The 23,407-nt window shown below is 54.2% G+C and overlaps 1 protein-coding gene across 2 annotated transcripts in view; it reads right to left on the bottom strand.

The window, feature by feature from the left end:
• Window positions 1-56: 56 nt before the first annotated feature.
• LOC138355740 (protein Asterix-like) overlaps window positions 57-23,407 on the bottom strand; it is a 24,814-nt gene continuing 1,463 nt past the window's right edge. Inside the window, exons 1-4 of one of the 2 annotated variants that reach the window (XM_069311079.1) lie at window positions 22,701-22,839; window positions 6,970-7,136; window positions 3,024-3,132; window positions 57-288 (exon numbers count right to left, since the gene is read on the bottom strand). In XM_069311079.1, coding sequence (XP_069167180.1) covers window positions 181-288; window positions 3,024-3,132; window positions 6,970-7,022 — 270 coding nt within the window. In that variant the 5' untranslated portion in view covers window positions 7,023-7,136; window positions 22,701-22,839 and the 3' untranslated portion in view covers window positions 57-180. Of the gene's footprint in view, window positions 289-3,023; window positions 3,133-6,969; window positions 7,137-22,700; window positions 22,840-23,407 lie in introns of those variants that run through there. The other variant, XM_069311080.1, reaches the window with a different exon arrangement.

Here is a 23,407-nt window from a genome sequence, read left to right as displayed (position 1 = left end):
AAGATTAACAAACCAAGCCATTTGTAACTCATGCACATCATCAAATGTTGGCACTGTTCCATATTGCACATCATAATACAAACCTGGCACCATTAGCTAGTTTATTAAAACTAAAATTGTCACTGTCATTCAGCAGTACAATTTTAATACAAGTATGGTGAGGCAATTATACATTTCCATTCAACCAAAAACAATCGATAATATAGAACTGTTTATATATTGGACCATGGAGGTGTCATTGGCTGTGGGTTTTGAAGGTAGGACATCACAACTGCAGAAATGGACAACCTGAAATGTTAATATAATTAGTAAATTATTTGTGTCAAACAAATAAAAGTATATTTGTTTCATTATGATAATTTACTTTGAAAATCAGAACTATTAGCCAGTAACAATGGGTTGGATTAATGTAATTTAAATTACATTCAATAACAAAAGACAATTATGCAAGTGTTGTCACCCTTAGGAAAATCATGAAGTCAATGCTATAGTGACTGACAAGTAAGCTCAGAAAACTACTGACAGGGCTCTCCCAAAAATAACAAATCAGAGCAAGAGAGATTGTTGAAACACAGGGAATACAGAGGACATACTCAGCACACAAACACAATAAAGTACATAAATTATTGGGACCATTTGAAGCTCCCAAAATGTACTCTGGAAAGGAGACAAGAGAGGTATCATGTACTGTATACATGGACTGAACTCCAGGTCCAAAATTTGCACAGTATTATAACATAGTGGAGCGAACAATATGGTAGGAAATGCAGAATAGCGCAAGTGAAGAAAAAATGTGCCACAGAAACAGTCATAGAACACTGTATGAATATCCAGGTCCAAAATTTGCACAATATTATAACAGATGCTATACCGATGATGATACTTTTCAAAACGCTTGTGCTCTCTAGAGTGGAGTACTGCTGCACAATGACAGCCCCTTTCAAAGCTGGAGAAATTGCTGACCTGGAGAGTGTGCAGAGATCCTTTACTGCTAGAATCCACTCAGTAAAACATCTAAACTATTGGGACTGACTAAAGAGCCTAAATCTGTACTCCCTTGAGCGCAGGCGGGAGAGATACATAATAATTTACACGTGGAAAATATTAGAGGGGCTGGTCCCAAACCTGCACTCAGAAATAACATCACATGAGACCAGAAGACATGGAAGGATGTGCAGAATACCCCCGTTGAAAAGCGGAGGTGCAACAAGTACTCCGAGAGAGAACTCTATCAACATCAGAGGCCCGAGACTGTTCAACACGCTTCCGCTACACATAAGGGGCATAACTGGCCGACCCCTCACAGTGTTCAAGAGAGAACTGGATAAGCACCTCCAAAGGATACCTGATCAACCAGGCTGTGACTCATACGTCAGGCTGCGAGCAGCTGCATCCCACAGCCTGGTTGATCAGTCCGGCAACCAGGAGGCCTGGTCGACGACCGGGCCGCGGGGACGCTAAGCCCCGGAAGCACCTCAAGGTAACACTGAGAAGAGCCCCAGAGTTGCACAAAAATAGAGACCCTATGCCAAATGGATCTAAAATTTGTGGTCCAACATGATCTATTACAGTATGTACTTATCATTTTGACAATGGCATATGATAGAGCAATCATTGGCAAACAATTCCATTTAAAAATCATAATTACAGTATATGACAATTATTGGTGGTCCCAACATAACATAATGACCAGGATTTACACAAACTCAACCATTCTTGACATAAATCCCAGTAAATTGAGGGTACCGGTAGTATAGTCGAGTTCGTTCTTGACTCGCAATCTAGAATTCTGGGTTCAAATCCCAGGCAAGATAGAAATGGCGGGTGTGTATCCTATCACCTAATGTACCTGTTCACCTAGCAGGAAATAGGTACCCAAAAGTCAGTCAGCTTATTGTGGGGTTGCATACTGGGGAGGGTCAGTAATTAGACCCTAGGGATAGGGGGGAAAGGGGGGGGGGGGAACCTGGATACAAACCTAACATGTACTGTATGTATAACCTGGCTGCCAGTCCTCCAACACAATGAATTATTATTATTAATAAATTATTCGCAAAAAATTCTTTTATGATGCGTCTTGATTATGGCATATGATACTGATCACGGATAATTTGGTATTAAAATTATAGATGTACACACACACAACTTTATTGAAACCAAACATTCAAAAGGAGAGAACTTTTTCACCAAGCTTGAGAGAGGAAATGAGGAAGGGATAGTCTCACACCCTCCCTCCCTCTTCCCCCATGCCCAGCATTCAGCCGACTGCTGTTGCTTTGTCACACTTTTGGCTCACTTCACGCTCATGCCATAAATTTTTCAGTAAAGTGAAAATGTATTTTGACTTAATTACAATCTTCGGCACAATAAATACCGAATAATGGACATCCATGTTAGTCACAAGGGTTGAGTTGACGGTTCTCCAACCTCCTATCAATTAAAAAACTAGAAAGATCAGACCTATGTGACAGGTATTGAAGTATTATTAGTGTGACTCCAACTGTACACACAGAAGATGATGCAAGGCACCAACATGGCACACGAGTCAGAATCAGACATAACACACACTAAAATACCCAGCAACAGGCCTAGCCACGTGGACCGAGTCCCAAGCAGTACTGATGTAATGGCAACTCAAAAGGAGAAGCCCTGACTAGGACAACACCCAGAATCTTGAAAAATATTACTGGTGGGAATGGGTAATACAAACTAGCTACAAGGCAGAGAGTTAAGAAACTAAATCAGAATGAATGAACAGCTAAGGGCACACAAGATGGGTGCCTTAAACTGACAAGTGAAGCATGAATATAAACAATACAAAAAGCATGGCTCCCACAGAAAATGTTCCCATGAATGCCAACATCACTTACATACAATATACAGTAGTTCATAAAATATGAGTTGAAAACAAAAAAAACTGAGCAAGCTAGTGCCAGGATGAATAGGGATGATAGTGGTAGACAATAGGGATGATACCGTGGGCTTCAGAACAGACCCTATAATGCCAGAAACCCAAAACTTACTCTCATCATTAGACCACACATGCTGAAGATCATGCCTAGTACATTCATGTAGTCAGTAGTTGGATCTTCACCAGGGGCTCCTGAAGTCCCTTGTGCTGATGGTTTGTACCTGTCAATGGTCAAATTACATTATATTGCAGTTGGTATGTATAAAAATGTAATATTAATGTATTATTATTATTACTGTATCAGTAAGGTGTTATTGATCAAATAAGTAACATTAAAGCATGAGTGAGAAGGCAAATAAAATGAATTCAATAAACACAGGTTTTATAATTCTCTTTGCAAGAAGTGATTAGTTATGGAAAATCAGGAGGAAAGATGAGAGAACATATTACAAATACAAACAACAATGAAGTTCAATAATTACTGTACACAAACCCTCACAAAAGTAACATTATTTGAAAAAAAATACAGCACTGAATGTAATGAAACACCATTTTCTGGGTGAGCCCAGAGGCTCCCTGGAGCCTACAAGGCTCTCCACAGAAAAGATTTTGAAAAGTTTTTTACTTGTATCGTACATAAGTATGATTTCCCATTGGGACAAAGCCAGTTAGGTTTATCAAGGTCCCCTCTAGGCCAACTACTAGTCTTTCCCAAGATGCAACCAACAATAGTTGCCCAACTCCTAGGTACTTATTTACCGCTAGGTGAACACAGGCATCGGGCAAAAGCAAATGTGCCAAACGTCCCTGTCCTGCGGCAGAAATCAATCCCGAACGTTTCAATTGCGAGCTGACTGTGTTGACCACTACACTACAGTATTTTGAGGTTATCTTGAGACGATTTCGGGGCTTAGCGTCCTCGTGGCCCAATCCTCGACCAGGCCTCCTTTTTGTTACACCCCCCCAGGAAGCAGCCAGTAGCAGCTGTCTAACTCTCAGGTACTTATTTACTGCTAGGTAACAGGGGCATCAGGGTGAAAGAAACTCTGCCCATTTGTTTCCACCTCCACTGGGGATCAAACCCGGAACCTTAGGAATACAAATCCGGAGCGCTGTCCACTCAGCCGTTAGGCCCCCCCTGACACTACAATATTATTCACTACAATGGGTTATTTGTACAAATGAATCGTCATTATCTGTACATTCTTGTAAAGCCACTAACATGCATAGCATTTTAGGCAAATCTTAAAGCTAACGCAAAATTTGCAGTGAATTTTAAATTATTGTACAAGGGAAACAGTTAATCTTAAGAGAACAAATCTACAAGGGGCCGTGACGAGGATTCGAACTTGCGTCCAAGAGCATCCCAGACGCTGCCTTAATCGACTGAGCTACGACATGGTATAAGAATTGCAACCAGAAATTCTTCTGAATTTACTTGGATCCTGCAGCCTCTCCGAGAGACAAACCAGGATTTTACACAACTCCCCCCATGCACTCGAGCTATGTCAATAGGCCGTTCTACCTCTTCGCCCTTCATTATACACAGAAATCACAATAGCGTGACATCTAAGCTAAGCTAATTGTTAAGCGAGAGGTAAGGTAGTAATAAGGGTGATGAGAAATTATGTTGATGGAGTGCATTTGTAGATAGTACAGCACTAGATGAGTAATTAGCACAATGTGTGATACTAAAGTGAAGACATTGGGTTAGGAAATTCCACACATTTGGTCTCTCTATATAGAGACCTGCATAGAGAATCTTAGAGATATTTCAGCAGTGATGTTCATGCAGAACATCACAAACATTCTTATTTCATACAATTCGGAAGTTTAAAATCTGAGTTAGTATTAAGGAAGAGAGCTTTGCAAGTGTTTATAATGTGAAGAGAATGAAGAGTACGGATTAAATGTTTAGTATGTCCAGGAGTTTGAGCAAAGAGGCTGTATGTTGTCTGAAAACAGAATTTATTATAGTTGAGGGTATCACAGTGTAATCAACTCTCATACCAGGAACAGTTGAGGGCCACAGCACTAACAACACTTCAAACCAGACATGACTTAGCAGACCTCATTGAAATTTTAAAATACTGAACAATTTGGAGGATGTTGATCCAGATAATGTCTTATAAAAGCTCAACAAACCACAACATAGACTGAAAACAAGAGATGCCTTTTACCCCCATATGGTTATAAACCTATGGAACTGCCTACCTGCCAAACATAATTGCCCAAACTCTTACATTTTAAAATCCAACTGGAAAAAAATAATCAAGGCAAATGAGGGGACTTTGGACAAGCTTTTCTGTTCTCGTCGAGGCCACTAATACGTTAGTGGCCCTCGGGTAAAGTCAGGTAAAAATCGGTTGCCTTCCCCCTTGACTCCCAATTGGGGATCCTGGGTTCAATTCCCAGTCAGGACAGATATGGCTGGGCACATTTCCTTTCACCTAATTCTTCTGTTCACCTAGCATTAAACAGGTACTCGGAAATTAAACAACTGTTGTGGGTAGGATGATATAAATACTGTACTTTGTAAAGAAAACCAGATACAGTACTGTAATAACAAAATATATTTAAATTAAGATTATAGTGCATTTTAAAATCTGGTTATGTGGTCGCTGATGGAGAGTTTCCATAAATACGTAACTAACATGAAACTGGCCGCTAACAGTTTCATGTCAATGGCTGCTTCGGCCAGCTGCATTTAGTTCAATAAACATTTCTGTATATTACCTGTTGATGGTTTTAACAGTTTTTCACACACAGCCTGGCCTTTATACGGGTCATGAAAGGTCTACCAGAACCTAGTGAGTTACTTGAAACACCTAACATTTTTATGCAAACTTTGTACAAAATTATTAATTACTACTATACACTGATAACACAACTGTTGTTTTCCAATAGTTGTGTTAGTCCTACATTGCTTTTTTATCACTAGTAAAACGGTCTGTAATAATGTGTCACCCTGTACACATGACTGTTCACCAATGGATTGGAAAATTTACCTAACCTTACCCAGGCTAACTCAAACCAACCAAGCCTAACACAGCCTAATCTTGGCTAATACATCCTAACGTATCAAACTTTATGGATGGTACTTTTTGAACATGAAATAATTTGACGATGCTCGTTTTCCCGTTTGTTAAAACCGTATACACTATACTGTTATGGTAGGATGTATTAGCTTAGGTTAAGCTGTACTGGACTCCATTGGTTTGGGTTAGGTTGATTCTTGGTTTGGTTAGTTTAGGTTGGGTTGAGCTAGGTTATCTTGAGATGATTTCGGGGCTTAGCGTCCCCGCGGCCCGGTCCTCGATCAGGCCTCCTTTTTTGTTACACCCCCACCAGGAAGCAGCCCGTAGCAACTGTCTAACTCCCAGGTACCTATTTACTGCTAGGTAACAGGGGCATCAGGATGAAAAACATTTTGCCCATTTGTCTGCCTTCACCGGGGATCGAACCCGGAAACCCTAGGTTAGATAGGTTTTAACATTTGTTTGTGAGTCATTGTGTATGTGGTATGACTTGTATCTGATTTAATATGGTCTTATCTGTCAAAACTAAAAATTAAGTAAAAATCTTATATACCTTCTTGTATATAAATAAATAAATAAGCTTTGTTTAACCCTCGCCATTTCTTTTCAAACTCCAAACAAAATGGGAGTAAAAAATCATTTCAACAAGGCTAGTTTTCTGATAAAAATGTACTACTACGTTAGACTTGGTTATGTTATATGGATTAGGTTGTTTTATCATTAATCATTATCGTTTTAAGTCTGCTAACTAAGCATCTTGTATACGTAATGACCTATACCCCCTACAGCAAAAATACCGAACTATAATACCCTAAATCCCACCCATATAGGTGTACAGACAAGTAATTCTTTAAACATCACACCAAAGCATTGTACAGAGACAAGAAAACCCATGCCTATATAAGAACGAATTGTCCATATGATGACCTACTAACTTCCTCCCCCACACACACACAGATCCTCATCATTACACAATAATAACATCTTGCACTACAATATCCCCCCCCCACATTCACTTACCTAACAATCTTATCCACTCTCCGTGGGTCAGAGCTGTTGTTTGACGTCTGCATTTTGAGTGGGAATGTTGCTGGCGAGCTGCTTCTGTATGTTGTCTGCTGGTCCACAACAGTGCTGGTGGAGGCCGAAGGTTCCGGGCCACGGGGACCTCGGTTGCCAGATCCAAACTGCGGTAAGTACCGAATTTGTAATAAGAGTAATATATATATATTATATATAATGTATATATTGTTAAATATGACCGAAAAGGTAAGATTAATAATTCTACCACGAATTTTCTCAATATTTCTTATGTTTCTTTTTTACTGTGGATGGTAATTGAAAAATCAATTCTCCAAAATTCATTTTTATTTCTAGTCTGACGCGAGGCTTGAACGCGTTTTGTAATAACTTGTTACATTTTCAGAGACTTTAGTTTATACACACACAACTGTAACCTGAGAACACTAAACAGAGTTTTACTTATGCTAACATTAAACAGCTTGTCTTGTATACTCGCATTTGGGTGAGGTGATGTGTTGCAACAGTTTTGGAAGAGGTGAACAAACTTTTGACCAACGCAGAACACGGAACAATGGGTATAAATTGGATAAATGAGAGGGAAGAATGGAAGTAACTGCAAAGGGCCTATTGACCCATACTTCCTCTTGATGCTTCTATATTGGTACGGAGTCTTGAAGTGGGTAGAATATAGTTGTGCATCAATTGGCTGTTGATTGCTGGTGTTGACTTCTTGATGTGTAGTGCCTCACAGATGTCAAGCTGCCTGCTATCGCTGTATCTATCGATGATTTCTGTGTTGTTTGTTAAGACTTCTCTGGTGATGGCCTGGTTGTGGGAAGAGATATGTTTCTTAATGGAGCCCTGTTGCTTATGCATTGTTAATCGCCTGGAAAGAGATGTTGTTGTCTTGCCTATATACTGAGTTCTTTGAGGCTTACAGTCCCCAAGTGGGCATTCGAAGGTATAGACGACGTTAGTCTCCTTTAAGGCGTTCTGCTTTGTGTCAGGAGAGTTTTTCATGAGTAGGTTGGCTGTTTTTTTGGTTTTATAGTAAATTGTCAATTGTATCTTCTGATTTTTGTCTGTAGGGATAACGTTCCTATTAACAATATCTTTCAGGACCCTTTCCTCCGTTTTATGAGCTGTGGAAAAGAAGTTCTTGTAAAATAGTCTAATAGGGGGTACAGGTGTTGTGTTAGTTGACTCTTAAGAGGTTGCATGGTGTTTCACCTTCCTTTATATGATGTCTTCAACGAAACCATTGGAGAAGCCGTTGTTGACTAGGACCTGCCTTACCCTACAGAGTACGTTCTTCATCGACTTGCTTCCATCCTGAGCTGTGGCTTAGAGCACGGTCGACATAAGCGTAGACAACATTCCCCTTGTACTTGTCTGGGCAGCCAACCCTATGCCCTACCAAGAACCCACCCGAAGCCGGACAGACACCCACCTGGAGCCCGAACAGTCACCCACCCGGAGCCCGCCAGCTGAGTGAACCGGGGCCCGCCAGTTGAATGAACTGGAACCCATCAGTATAGTACCTGGAGCCTGCCCCGAGCCCGACCAAGAACCCACCCAGAGCCCTACCGAGAACCCACCCCGATTCCTACAGAGAACCCACCCCAAGCCCTACAGAGAACCCACCCTGAGCCCGACCAAGAACCTACCCCGAGCCCTACAGAGGTACCCCAAGCCCGAGAGCCCGCCCCGAGCTTGACAACCGAGAGCCAACCCTAAGCCCTACCAAGAACCCACCCCCAAGCCCTACCAAGAACCCAGCCCCAAGACCTACCAAGAACCCAGCCCCAAGACCTACCAAGAACCCACCCCTAAGCCCTACCAAGAACCCACCCGAAGCCGGACAGACACCCACCTGGAGCCCGAACAGTCAAACACCCAGAGCCCGCCAGTTTAGTAAACCGGAGCCCGCCAGTTGAGTGAACCGGAGCCCGCCAGTTGAGTGAACTGGAACCCGTCAGTTGAGTACCTGGAGCCCGCCCCGAGCCCTACCAAGAACCCATCCCGATCCCTACAGAGAACCCACCCCGAGCCCGACCAAGAACCTACCCCGAGCCCTACAAAGGTTCCCCAAGCCCGAGAGCCCATCCCAAACCCGAAAGAGCCCACCCCGAGCCTGACCGGGAGTCAACCCTAAGCCCTACCAAGACCCCACCCCCAAGCCCTACCAAGACCCCACCCCCATGCCCTACCAAGACCCCACCCCAAGCCCTACCAAGACCCCAAGCCCTACCAAGACCCCACCCCAAGCCCTACCAAGACCCCACCCCAAGCCCTACCAAGACCCCACCCCCAAGCCCTACCAAGACCCCACCCCCAAGCCCTACCAAGACCCCACCCCCAAGCCCTACCAAGACCCCACCCCCAAGCCCTACCAAGACCCCACCCCCAAGCCCTACCAAGACCAACCCCCAAGCCCTACCAAGACCCCACCCCCAAGCCCTACCAAGACCCCACCCCCAAGCCCTACCAAGAACCCACCCCAAGCCCTACCAAGACCCCACCACCAAGCCCTACCAAGACCCCACCCCCAAGCCCTACCAAGACCCCACCCCAAAGCCCTACCAAGACCCCACCCCAAGCCCTACCAAGAACCCACCCCAAGCCCTACCAAGAACCCACCCCCAAGCCCTACCAAGAACCCACCCTCAAGCCCTACAGAGAACCCACCCTGAGCCCGACCAAGAACCTACCCCGAGCCCTACAGAGAACCTGCCCTGAGCCCTACCAAGAACCCACCCCGAGCCCTACATAGAACCCACCCTGAGCCCGACCAAGAACCTACCCCGAGCCGTACAGAGGTTCCCCAAGCCCGAGAGCCTATCCCGATCCCGAAAGAGCCCACCCCGAGCCTGACCGGGAGCCAACCCCAAACCCTACCAAGAACCCACCCCCAAGCCCTACCAAGAACCCACCCCCAAGCCCTACCAAGAACCCACCCCCAAGCCCTACCAAGAACCCACCCCCAAGCCCTACCAAGAACCCACCCCCAAGCCCTATCAAGAATCCACCCTCAAGCCCTACCAAGAACCCACCCCAAGCCCTACCAAGAACCCACCCGAAGCCGGACAGACACCCACCTGGAGTCCGAACAGTCACCCACCCGGAGCCCGACCAGTCAAACACCCGGAGCCCGCCAGTTTAGTAAACCGGAGCCCGCCAGTTGAGTGAACCGGAGCCCGCCAGTTGTGTGAACTGGAACCCGTCAGTTGAGTACCTGGAGCCTGCCCCGAGCCCGACCGAGAACCCACCCAGAGCCCTACCGAGAACCTACCCTGATCCCTACAGAGAACCCACCCCGAGTCCTATCAAGAACCCACCCCCAAGCCCTACCAAGAACCCACCCGAAGCCGGACAGACACCCATCTGGAGCCCGAACAGTCACCCACCCGGAGCCCGACCAGTCAAACACCCGGAGCCCGCCAGTTTAGTAAACCGGAGCCCGCCAGTTGAGTGAACCGGAGCCCGCCAGTTGAGTGAACTGGAACCCATCAGTTGAGTACCTGGAGCCCGCCCCGAGCCCTACAGAGGTTCCCCAAGCCCGAGAGCCTATCCTGATCCCGAAAGAGCCCACCCCGAGCCCTACCGAGAACCCACCCTCCAAGCCCTACCGAGAACCCACCCCCCAAGCCCTACCAAGAACTCACCCCCCAAGCCCTACCGAGAACCCACCCCCCAAGCCCTACCGAGAACCCACCACCCCAAGCCCTACCGAGAACCCACCCCCCCAAGCCCTACCGAGAACCCACCCCCCAAGCCCTACCGAGAACCCACCCCCCAAGCCCTACCGAGAACCCACCCCCCAAGCCCTACCGAGAACCCACCACCCCAAGCCCTACCGAGAACCCACCCCCCAAGCCCTACCGAGAACCCACCACCCCAAGCCCTACCGAGAACCCACCCCCCCAAGCCCTACCGAGAACCCACCCCCCAAGCCCTACCGAGAACCCACCCCCCAAGCCCTACCGAGAACCCACCCCCCAAGCCCTACCCAGAACCCACCCCCCCCCAGCTCTACCGAGAACCCACCCCCCCAAGCCCTACCGAGAACCCACCCCCCAAGCCCTACCGAGAACCCACCCCCCAAGCCCTACCGAGAACCCACCCCCCAAGCCCTACCGAGAACCCACCCCCCAAGCCCTACCGAGAACCACCCCCCCAAGCCCTACCGAGAACCCACCCCCCCAAGCCCTACGGAGAACCCACTCCTCCAAGCCCTACCGAGAACCCACCCCCAGAGCCCTACCGAGAACCCACCCCCCAAGCCCTACCGAGAACCCAGCCCCAAGCCCCTTCGAGAACCCAGCCCAAAGCCCTACCGAGAACCCAGCCCCAATACCTACCAAGAACCCACCCCAAGCCCTACCAAGAACCCACCCGAAGCCGGACAGACACCCACCTGGAGCCCGAACAGTCACCCACCCGGAGCCCGACCAGTCAAACACCCGGAGCCCGCCAGTTTAGTAAACCGGAGCCCGCCAGTTGAGTGAACCGGAGCCCGCCAGTTGAGTGAACTGGAACCCGTCAGTTGAGTACCTGGAGCCCGCCCCGAGCCCTACCGAGAACCCACCCTGAGCCCGACCAAGAACCTACCCCGAGCCCTACAGAGGTTCCCCAAGCCCGAGAGCCTATCCCGATCCCGAAAGAGCCCACCCCGAGCCTGACCGGGAGCCAACCCCAAACCCTACCAAGAACCCACCCCCAAGCCCTACCAAGAACCCAGCCCCAAGCCCTACCAAGAACCCACCCCCAAGCCCTACCAAGAACCCACCCGCAAGCCCTACCAAGAACCCAGCCCTAATACCTACCAAGAACCCACCCGAAGCTGGACAGACACCCACCCGGAGCCCGAACAGTCACCCACCCGGAGCCCGACCAGTCAAACACCCGGAGCCCGCCAGTTTAGTAAACCGGAGCCCGCCAGTTGAGTGAACCGGAGCCCGCCAGTTGAGTGAACTGGAACCCGTCAGTTGAGTACCTGGAGCCCGCCCCGAGCCCTACCGAGAACCCACCCTGAGCCCGATCAAGAACCTACCCCGAGCCCTACAGAGGTTCCCCAAGCCCGAGAGCCTATCCCGATCCCGAAAGAGCCCACCCTGAGCCCTACCGAGAACCCACCCCCCAAGCCCTACCGAGAACCCACCCCCCAAGCCCTACCGAGAACCCACCCCCCAAGCCCTACCAAAACCCACCCCCAAGCCCTACCAAGAACCCAGCCCTAATACCTACCAAGAACCCACCCCAAGCCCTACCAAGAACCCACCCGAAGCTGGACAGACACCCACCTGGAGCCCGAACAGTCACCCACCCGGAGCCCGACCAGTCAAACACCCGGAGCCCGCCAGTTTAGTAAACCGGAGCCCGCCAGTTGAGTGAACCGGAGCCCGCCAGTTGAGTGAACTGGAACCCATCAGTTGAGTACCTGGAGCCTGCCCCGAGCCCTACCGAGAACCCACCCTGAGCCCGACCAAGAACCTACCCCGAGCCCTACAGAGGTTCCCCAAGCCCGAGAGCCTATCCCGATCCCGAAAGAGCCCACCCCGAGCCCTACCGAGAACCCACCCCCCAAGCCCTACCGAGAACCCACCCCCCCAAGCCCTACCGAGAACCCACCCACCCCAAGCCCTACCGAGAACCCACCCCCCCAAGCCCTACCGAGAACCCACCCCCCCAAGCCCTACCGAGAACCCACCCCCCCCAAGCCCTACCGAGAACCCACCCCCCCAAGCCCTACCGAGAACCCACCCCCCCAAGCCCTACCGAGAACCCACCCCCCCAATCCCTACCGAGAACCCACCCCCCCAAGCCCTACCGAGAACCCACCCCCCCAAGCCCTACCGAGAACCCACCCCCCCAAGCCCTACCGAGAACCCACCCCCCCAAGCCCTACCGAGAACCCACCCCCCCAAGCCCTACCGAGAACCCACTCCCCCAAGCCCTACCAAGAACCCACCCTGAGCCCGACCATGAACCTACCCCGAGCCCTACAGAGGTTCCCCAAGCCCGAGAGCCTATCCCGATCCCGAAAGAGCCCACCCCGAGCCTGACCGGGAGCCAACCCCAAACCCTACCAAGAACCCACCCCCAAGCCCAACCAAGAACCCACCCCCAAGCCCTACCAAGAACCCACCCCCAAGCCCTACCAAGAACCCACCCCCAAGCCCTACCAAGAACCCACCCCCAAGCCCTACCAAGAACCCACCCCCAAGCCCTACCAAGAACCCACCCCCAAGCCCTACCAAGAACCCAGCCCCAATACCTACCAAGAACCCACCCGAAGCTGGACAGACACCCACCTGGAGCCCGAACAGTCACCCACCCGGAGCCCGACCAGTCAAACACCCGGAGCCCGCCAGTTTAGTAAACCGGAGCCCGCCAGTTGAGTGAACCGGAGCCCGCCAGTTGAGTGAACTGGAACCCGTCAGTTGAGTACCTGGAGCCCGCCCCGAGCCCTACCGAGAACCCACCCTGAGCCCGACCAAGAACCTACCCCGAGCCCTACAGAGGTTCCCCAAGCCCGAGAGCCTATCCCGATCCCGAAAGAGCCCACCCCGAGCCCTACCGAGAACCCACCCCCCAAGCCCTACCGAGAACCCACCCCCCAAGCCCTACCAAAACCCACCCCCAAGCCCTACCAAGAACCCAGCCCTAATACCTACCAAGAACCCACCCCAAGCCCTACCAAGAACCCACCCGAAGCTGGACAGACACCCACCTGGAGCCCGAACAGTCACCCACCCGGAGCCCGACCAGTCAAACACCCGGAGCCCGCCAGTTTAGTAAACCGGAGCCCGCCAGTTGAGTGAACCGGAGCCCGCCAGTTGAGTGAACTGGAACCCGTCAGTTGAGTACCTGGAGCCCGCCCCGAGCCCTACCGAGAACCCACCCTGAGCCCGACCATGAACCTACCCCGAGCCCTACAGTGGTTCCCCAAGCCCGAGAGCCTATCCCGATCCCGAAAGAGCCCACCCCGAGCCTGACCGGGAGCCAACCCCAAACCCTACCAAGAACCCACCCCCAAGCCCTACCGAGAACCCACCCCCAAGCCCTACCGAGAACCCACCCCCAAGCCCTACCGAGAACCCACCCCCAAGCCCTACCGAGAACCCACCCCCAAGCCCTACCGAGAACCCACCCCCAAGCCCTACCGAGAACCCACCCCCAAGCCCTACCGAGAACCCACCCCCAAGCCCTACCGAGAACCCACCCCCCAAGCCCTACCGAGAACCCACCCCCCCAAGCCCTACCGAGAACCCACCCCCCCAAGCCCTACCGAGAACCCACCCCCCCAAGCCCTACCGAGAACCCACCCTCCCAAGCCCTACCGAGAACCCACCCCCCAAGCCCTACCGAGAACCCACCCCCCAAGCCCTACCGAGAACCCACCCCCAAGCCCTAGCGAGAACCCCCCCCCAAGCCCTACCGAGAACCCCCCCCCAAGCCCTACCGAGAACCCACCCCCCAAGCCCTACCGAGAACCCACCCCCCCAAGCCCTACCGAGAACCCACCCCCCCCAAGCCCTACCGAGAACCCACTCCCCCAAGCCCTACCGAGAACCCACCCCCCCAAGCCCTACCGAGAACCCACCCCCCCAAACCCTACCGAGAACCCACCCCCCAAGCCCTACCGAGAATCCAGCCCAAAGCCCTACCGAGAACCCAGCCCAAAGCCCTGCCGAGAACCCAGCCCCAATACCTACCAAGAACCCACCCCAAGCCCTACCAAGGACCAACCCGAAGCCGGACAGACACCCACCTGGAGCCCGAACAGTCACCCACCCGGAGCCCGACCAGTCAAACACCCGGAGCCCGCCAGTTTAGTAAACCGGAGCCCGCCAGTTGAGTGAACCGGAGCCCGCCAGTTGAGTGAACTGGAACCCGTCAGTTGAGTACCTGGAGCCTGCCCCGAGCCCTACCGAGAACCCACCCTGAGCCCGACCATGAACCTACCCCGAGCCCTACAGAGGTTCCCCTAGCCCGAGAGCCTATCCCGATCCCGAAAGAGCCCACCCCGAGCCCTACCGAGAACCCACCCCCAAGCCCTACCAAGAACCCACCCCCCAAGCCCTACCGAGAACCCACCCCCCAAGCCCTACCGAGAACCCACCCCCCAAGCCCTACCGAGAACCCACCCCCCAAGCCCTACCGAGAACCCACCCCCCAAGCCCTACCGAGAACCCACCCCCCCAAGCCCTACCGAGAACCCACTCCCCCAAGCCCTACCGAGAACCCACCCCCCCAAGCCCTACCGAGAACCCACCCCCCCAAACCCTACCGAGAACCCACCCCCCAAGCCCTACCGAGAACCCAGCCCAAAGCCCTACCGAGAACCCAGCCCAAAGCCCTACCGAGAACCAGCCCCAATACCTACCAAGAACCCACCCCAAGCCCTACCAAGGACCAACCCGAAGCCGGACAGACACCCACCTGGAGCCCGAACAGTCACCCACCCGGAGCCCGACCAGTCAAACACCCGGAGCCCGCCAGTTTAGTAAACCGGAGCCCGCCAGTTGAGTGAACCGGAGCCCGCCAGTTGAGTGAACTGGAACCCGTCAGTTGAGTACCTGGAGCCTGCCCCGAGCCCTACCGAGAACCCACCCTGAGCCCGACCAAGAACCTACCCCGAGCCCTACAGAGGTTCCCCTAGCCCGAGAGCCTATCCCGATCCCGAAAGAGCCCACCCCGAGCCCTACCGAGAACCCACCCCCAAGCCCTACCAAGAACCCACCCCCCAAGCCCTACCGAGAACCCACCCCCAAGCCCTACCGAGAACCCAGCCCCAAGCCCTACCGAGAACCCAGCCCCAAGCCCTACCGAGAACCCAGCCCCAAGCCCTACCAAGAACCCAGCCCCAAGCCCTACCGAGAACTCAGCCCCAAGCCCTACCGAGAACCCACCCCCAAGCCCTACCGAGAACCCACCCCCAAGCCCTACCGAGAACCCACCCCAAGCCCTACCGAGAACCCACCCCCAAGCCATACCGAGAACCCACCCCCAAGCCCTACCGAGAACCCACCCGAAGCCGGACAGACACCCACCTGGAGCCCGAACAGTCACCCACCCGGAGCCCGACCAGTCAAACACCCGGAGCCCGCCAGTTTAGTCAACCGGAGCCCGCCAGTTGAGTGAACCGGAGCCCGCCAGTTGTGTGAACTGGAACCCGTCAGTTGAGTACCTGGAGCCTGCCCCGAGCCCGACCGAGAACCCACCCAGAGCCCTACCGAGAACCCACCCTGATCCCTACAGAGAACCCACCCCTAGTCCTACCATGAAAACACCCTGAGCCCTACAGAAAACCCACCCTGGGCCCGACCAAGAACCTACCCCGAGCCCTACAGAGGTACCCCAAGCCCGAGAGCCCATCCCGAACCCGAAAGAGCCCACCCTGAGCCTGACCAGGAGCCAACCCTAAGTCCTACCAAGAACCCACCCCGAAGCCCTACCAAGAACATACCCGAAGCCGGACAGACACCCACCCGGAGCCCGAACAGTCACCCACCCGGAGCCCGACCAGTCAAACACCCGGAGCCCGCCAGTTTAATAAACCGGAGCCCGCCAGTTGAGTGAACCGGAGCCCGCCAGTTGAGTGAACCGGAACCCGTCAGTTGAGTACCTGGAGCCCGCCCCGAGCCCTACCGAGAACCCACCCCAAGCCCTACCAAGAACCCACCCCGAGCCCTACAGAGAACCCAACCCCCCTGAGCCCTACCAAGAACCCACGCCCCCCCGAGCCCTACCAAGAACCCACACCCCCGAGCCCTACCAAGAACCCACACCCCCCCCGAGACCTACCAAGAACCCACACCTCCCCGAGCCCTACCAAGAACCCACATCCCCCCCGAGCCCTACCAAGAACCCACACCCCCCCCGAGCCCTACCAAGAACCCACACCCCCCCCAAGCCCTACCAAGAACCCACACCCCCCCAAGCCCTACCAAGAACCCACACCCCCCCAAGCCCTACCAAGTACCCACACCCCCCCAAGCCCTACCAAATACCCACACCCCCCCAAGCCCTACCGAGAACCCACACCCCCCCAAGCCCTACCGAGAACCCACACCCCCCCCAAGCCCTACCGAGAACCCACACCCCCCCAAGCCCTACCGAGAACCCACACCCCCCCCCCAAGCCCTACCGAGAACCCACACCCCCCCCCAAGCCCTACCGAGAACCCACACCCCCCCCCCAAGCCCTACCGAGAACCCACCCCCCCAAGCCCTACCGAGAACCCACCCCCCCAAGCCCTACCGAGAACCCACCCCCCCAATCCCTACCGAGAACCCACCCCCCCAAGCCCTACCGAGAACCCACCCCCCCAAGCCCTACCGAGAACCCACCCCCCCAAGCCCTACCGAGAACCCACCCCCCAAGCCCTACCGAGAACCCACCCCCCAAGCCCTACCGAGAACCCAGCCCCAAGCCCTTACCGAGAACCCAGCCCCAAGCCTTACCGAGAACCCAGCCCCAATACCTACCAAGAACCCACCCCAAGCCCTACCAAGAACCCACCCGAAGCCGGACAGACACCCACCTGGAGCCCGAACAGTCACCCACCCGGAGCCCGACCAGTCAAACACCCGGAGCCCGCCAGTTTAGTAAACCGGAGCCCGCCAGTTGAGTGAACCGGAGCCCGCCAGTTGAGTGAACTGGAACCCGTCAGTTGAGTACCTGGAGCCCGCCCCGAGCCCTACTGAAAACCCACCCTGAGCCCGACCAAGAACCTACCCCGAGCCCTACAGAGGTTCCCCATGCCCGAGAGCCTATCCCGATCCCGAAAGAGCCCACCCCGAGCCTGACCGGGAGCCAACCCCAAACCCTACCAAGAACCCACCCCCAAGCCCTACCAAGAACCCACCCCCAAGCCCTACCAAGAACCCACCCCAAGCCCTACCAAGAACCCACCCGAAGCTGGACAGACACCCACCTGGAGCCCGAACAGTCACCCACCCGGAGCCCGACCAGTCAAACACCCGGAGCCCGCCAGTTTAGTAAACCGGAGCCCGCCAGTTGAGTGAACCGGAGCCCGCCAGTTGAGTGAACTGGAACCCGTCAGTTGAGTACCTGGAGCCCGCCCCGAGCCCTACCGAGAACCCACCCTGAGCCCGACCAAGAACCTACCCCGAGCCCTACAGAGGTTCCCCAAGCCCGAGAGCCTATCCCGATCCCGAAAGAGCCCACCCCGAGCCCTACCGAGAACCCACCCCCCAAGCCCTACCGAGAACCCACCCCCCAAGCTCTACCAAAACCCACCCCCAAGCCCTACCAAGAACCCAGCCCTAATACCTACCAAGAACCCACCCCAAGCCCTACCAAGAACCCACCCGAAGCTGGACAGACACCCACCTGGAGCCCGAACAGTCACCCACCCGGAGCCCGACCAGTCAAACACCCGGAGCCCGCCAGTTTAGTAAACCGGAGCCCGCCAGTTGAGTGAACCGGAGCCCGCCAGTTGAGTGAACTGGAACCCGTCAGTTGAGTACCTGGAGCCCGCCCCGAGCCCTACCGAGAACCCACCCTGAGCCCGACCAAGAACCTACCCCGAGCCCTACAGAGGTTCCCCAAGCCCGAGAGCCTATCCTGATCCCGAAAGAGCCCACCCCGACCGAGAACCCACCCCCCAAGCCCTACCGAGAACCCACCCCCCCAAGCCCTACCGAGAACCCACCCCCCAAGCCCTACCGAGAACCCACCCCCCAAGCCCTACCGAGAACCCCCCCCCAAGCCCTACCGAGAACCCCCCCCCAAGCCCTACCGAGAACCCCCCCCAAGCCCTACTGAGAACCCACCCCCCAAGCCCTACCGAGAACCCACCCCCCCAAGCCCTACCGAGAACCCACTCCCCCAAGCCCTACCGAGAACCCACCCCCCCAAGCCCTACCGAGAACCCACCCCCCCAAACCCTACCGAGAACCCACCCCCCAAGCCCTACCGAGAACCCAGCCCAAAGCCCTACCGAGAACCCAGCCCAAAGCCCTACCGAGAACCCAGCCCCAATACCTACCAAGAACCCACCCCAAGCCCTACCAAGGACAAACCCGAAGCCGGACAGACACCCACCTGGAGCCCGAACAGTCACCCACCCGGAGCCCGACCAGTCAAACACCCGGAGCCCGCCAGTTTAGTAAACCGGAGCCCGCCAGTTGAGTGAACCGGAGCCCGCCAGTTGAGTGAACTGGAACCCGTCAGTTGAGTACCTGGAGCCTGCCCCGAGCCCTACCGAGAACCCACCCTGAGCCCGACCAAGAACCTACCCCGAGCCCTACAGAGGTTCCCCTAGCCCGAGAGCCTATCCCGCTCCCGAAAGAGCCCACCCCGAGCCCTACCGAGAACCCAACCCCAAGCCCTACCAAGAACCCACCCCCCAAGCCCTACCGAGAACCCACCCCCCAAGCCCTACCGAGAACCCAGCCCCAAGCCCTACCGAGAACCCAGCCCCAAGCCCTACCGAGAACCCAGCCCCAAGCCCTACCGAGAACCCAGCCCCAAGCCCTACCGAGAACTCAGCCCAAGCCCTACCGAGAACCCACCCCCAAGCCCTACCGAGAACCCACCCCAAGCCCTACCGAGAACCCACCCCCAAGCCCTACTGAGAACCCACCCCCAAGCCCTACCGAGAACCCACCCGAAGCCGGACAGACACCCACCTGGAGCCCAAACAGTCACCCACCCGGAGCCCGACCAGTCAAACACCCGGAGCCCGCCAGTTTAGTAAACCGGAGCCCGCCAGTTGAGTGAACCGGAGCCCGCCAGTTGTGTGAACTGGAACCCGTCAGTTGAGTACCTGGAGCCTGCCCCGAGCCCGACCGAGAACCCACCCAGAGCCCTACCGAGAACCCACCCTGATCCCTACAGAGAACCCACCCCTAGTCCTACCATGAAAACACCCTGAGCCCTACAGAAAACCCACCCTGGGCCCGACCAAGAACCTACCCCGAGCCCTACAGAGGTACCCCAAGCCCGAGAGCCCATCCCGAACCCGAAAGAGCCCACCCTGAGCCTGACCAGGAGCCAACCCTAAGTCCTACCAAGAACCCACCCCGAAGCCCTACCAAGAACATACCCGAAGCCGGACAGACACCCACCCGGAGCCCGAACAGTCACCCACCCGGAGCCCGACCAGTCAAACACCCGGAGCCCGCCAGTTTAATAAACCGGAGCCCGCCAGTTGAGTGAACCGGAGCCCGCCAGTTGAGTGAACTGGAACCCGTCAGTTGAGTACCTGGAGCCCGCCCCGAGCCCTACCGAGAACCCACCCCGAGCCCTACCAAGAACCCACCCCGAGCCCTACAGAGAACCCAACCCCCCCGAGCCCTACCAAGAACCCACACCCCCCCCGAGCCCTACCAAGAACCCACGCCCCCCCCCCGAGCCCTACCAAGAACCCACACCCCCCGAGCCCTACCAAGAACCCACACCCCCCCGAGACCTACCAAGAACCCACACCTCCCCGAGCCCTACCAAGAACCCACACCCCCCCGAGCCCTACCAAGAACCCACACCCCCCCGAGCCCTACCAAGAACCCACACCCTCCCAAGCCCTACCAAGAACCCACACCCCCCCAAGCCCTACCAAGAACCCACACCCCCCCAAGCCCTACCAAGAACCCACACCCCCCCAAGCCCTACCAAGTACCCACACCCCCCCAAGCCCTACCAAGTACCCACACCCCCCCAAGCCCTACCAAATACCCACACCCCCCCAAGCCCTACCAAGAACCCACACCCCCCCCAAGCCCTACCAAGAACCCACATCCCCCCAAGCCCTACCAAGAACCCCCCCCCCAAGTCCTACCAAGAACCCACACACCCCCAAGCCCTACCAAGTACCCACACCCTCCCAAGCCCTAGCAAGTACCCACACCCCCCCCCCAAGCCCTACCAAGAACCCACACCCCCCAAGCCCTACCAAGAACCCACCCGAAGCCGGACAGACACCCACCTGGAGCCCGAACAGTCACCCACCCAGAGCCCGCCAGTTGAGTACCTAAAGCCTGCCCGGAGCCCCGACCGACAACCCACCCCGGAGCCCCGACCGACAACCCACCCCGGAGCCCCGACCGACAACCCACCCCGGAGCCCCGACCGACAACCCACCCCGGAGCCCCGACCGACAACCCACCCCGGAGCCCCGACCGACAACCCACCCCGGAGCCCCGACCGACAACCCACCCCGGAGCCCCGACCGACAACCCACCCCGGCCGGAGCCCCGACCGACAACCCACCCCGGCCGGAGCCCCGACAGAGAACCCACTTGGGGCCCGACAGAGAACCCACTTGGGGCCCGACAGAGAACCCACTTGGGGCCCGACAGAGAACCCACTTGGGGCCCGACAGAGAACCCACTTGGGGCCCGACAGAGAACCCACTTGGGGCCCGACAGAGAACCCACTTGGGGCCCGACAGAGAACCCACTTGGGGCCCGACAGAGAACCCACTTGGGGCCCGACAGAGAACCCACTTGGGGCCCGACAGAGAACCCACTTGGGGCCCGACAGAGAACCCACTTGGGGCCCGACAGAGAACCCACTTGGGGCCCGACAGAGAACCCACTTGGGGCCCGACAGAGAACCCACTTGGGGCCCGACAGAGAACCCACTTGGGGCCCGACAGAGAACCCACTTGGGGCCCGACAGAGAACCCACTTGGGGCCCGACAGAGAACCCACTTGGGGCCCGACAGAGAACCCACTTGGAGCCCGACAGAGAACCCACTTGGGGCCCGACAGAGAACCCACTTGGGGCCCGACAGAGAACCCACTTGGGGCCCGACAGAGAACCCACTTGGAGCCCGACAGAGAACCCACTTGGAGCCCGACAGAGAACCCACTTGGAGCCCGACAGAGAACCCACCCCGCGCCCAACCTTTCATGGAGAAAATTGAACACCAGGCGACAAAAATAATTGCAGAATGAGGTCTAGTTTCATACCATGAACGGTTGAGGGTCACAGGGCTAACAACACTGCAAACTAGGCATGCCAGGATGGATCTCACCGAAACTATTAAAATATCGACTTGAATCGACTTGAGAATGGTCCAGGACGGACCGAAACTCGTCGTCCCTTCAACTTCTAGTGTGTGGTCTGGTCAACATACTTCAGCCACGTTATTGTGACTCTTCGCCTGCCTATTAAAATATTGAACAGTTTCGAAGATATGGATCCAGAGAACAACTTCAAAAGGTCAGATGGAACACAAACAAGGAACAACGGTTTCAAGTCCAACAAGCCGCAGTGTAGGACTGAAAACATAAGCTATATTTTCACCCACAGAGTTATAAACCCATGGAACCGCCTATCTGCTAAAGCAGTAAATAACATAACACTTGAGTAGTGTTAAGACACTCGCCTGGCGTTGCGCGAGCGCTATGTCATGGGTTCGTAACCTGGCCGGGGAGGATTTACTGGGCGCAAATCCTTAACTGTAGCCTCTGTTTAACGCAACAGTAAAATGTGTACTTGGATGAAAAAACGATTCTTCGCAGCAGGGGATCGTATTCCAGGGATCATAGGATTAAGGACTTGCCCGAAACGCTACGCGTACTAGTGGCTGTACAAGAATGTAACAACTCTTGTATATATCTAAAAAAAAAAAAACATTGATAGGCATTGTTCGAAGTAAGCTCCATACGCGAAACCCCATTATATTATATAATTCTATATACTGTGTATATATAAGATATAAATATGTCAAAAAGAATTATCACTCTTACCTGGAGCAATGTTGCTGATGTCGGAAATCAGCGAGACATGTTGTCGCGTTGGCGGCACCGACGGTACTGACCGCTGAGCCTTCAAACGACCAACCGCCGTTTGAACGCCATTTTGAAATTCCAGGCGTACTACCCGAAAAGTGCGTAAACTAGTATTTGCGTGCATTATAGGCCATTCCAAGAAACCTTATTGCTATGAATATCTTGTTATCTAACAAACGAATTATTTATGTTAATATTTTTAGCACATATGTTAAATTAGGCCATTTTTCATTTAGAGGGGGTATATATATATATAGCTATATTTACATTTTAAGTTTGAAAAATTACCGTACAAAATTGAATGCAAAGATAAGATAAGATTTATTTATACAACCCTGTTTGGAAATTAACTCCTTTTACAATGAAATAAGACGCAAATAAGAACCTCAATTGTGTAGTGAATTTTTAGTTTAGTTCATTTATTATGCACCCCATACCCATCTTGTGGGCGGTAGTGGAAAGGGTTACAGAGGCACATAATGGGCTCAGGGACTGAACCCCACAATTCATTTAGCTAAGCAAGTTACAATCTTGATGAGCTAGTTACAAAATTCAATATAAGTCATCACATCAACAATGGATTCGAGATCGACCTCAAGTACAGGTTCTAAATTAAGCAACTGACATATGTGGAGAGATAGTGTCACAAGTTATATGTTTGTCCT

Source organism: Procambarus clarkii, chromosome 69 (genome assembly GCF_040958095.1).
Source record: "Procambarus clarkii isolate CNS0578487 chromosome 69, FALCON_Pclarkii_2.0, whole genome shotgun sequence".
Lineage (NCBI taxonomy): Eukaryota > Metazoa > Arthropoda > Malacostraca > Decapoda > Cambaridae > Procambarus > Procambarus clarkii.
Note: the sequence above shows the minus strand (reverse complement) of the source record. Positions and strands in the feature narration are given on the sequence as shown.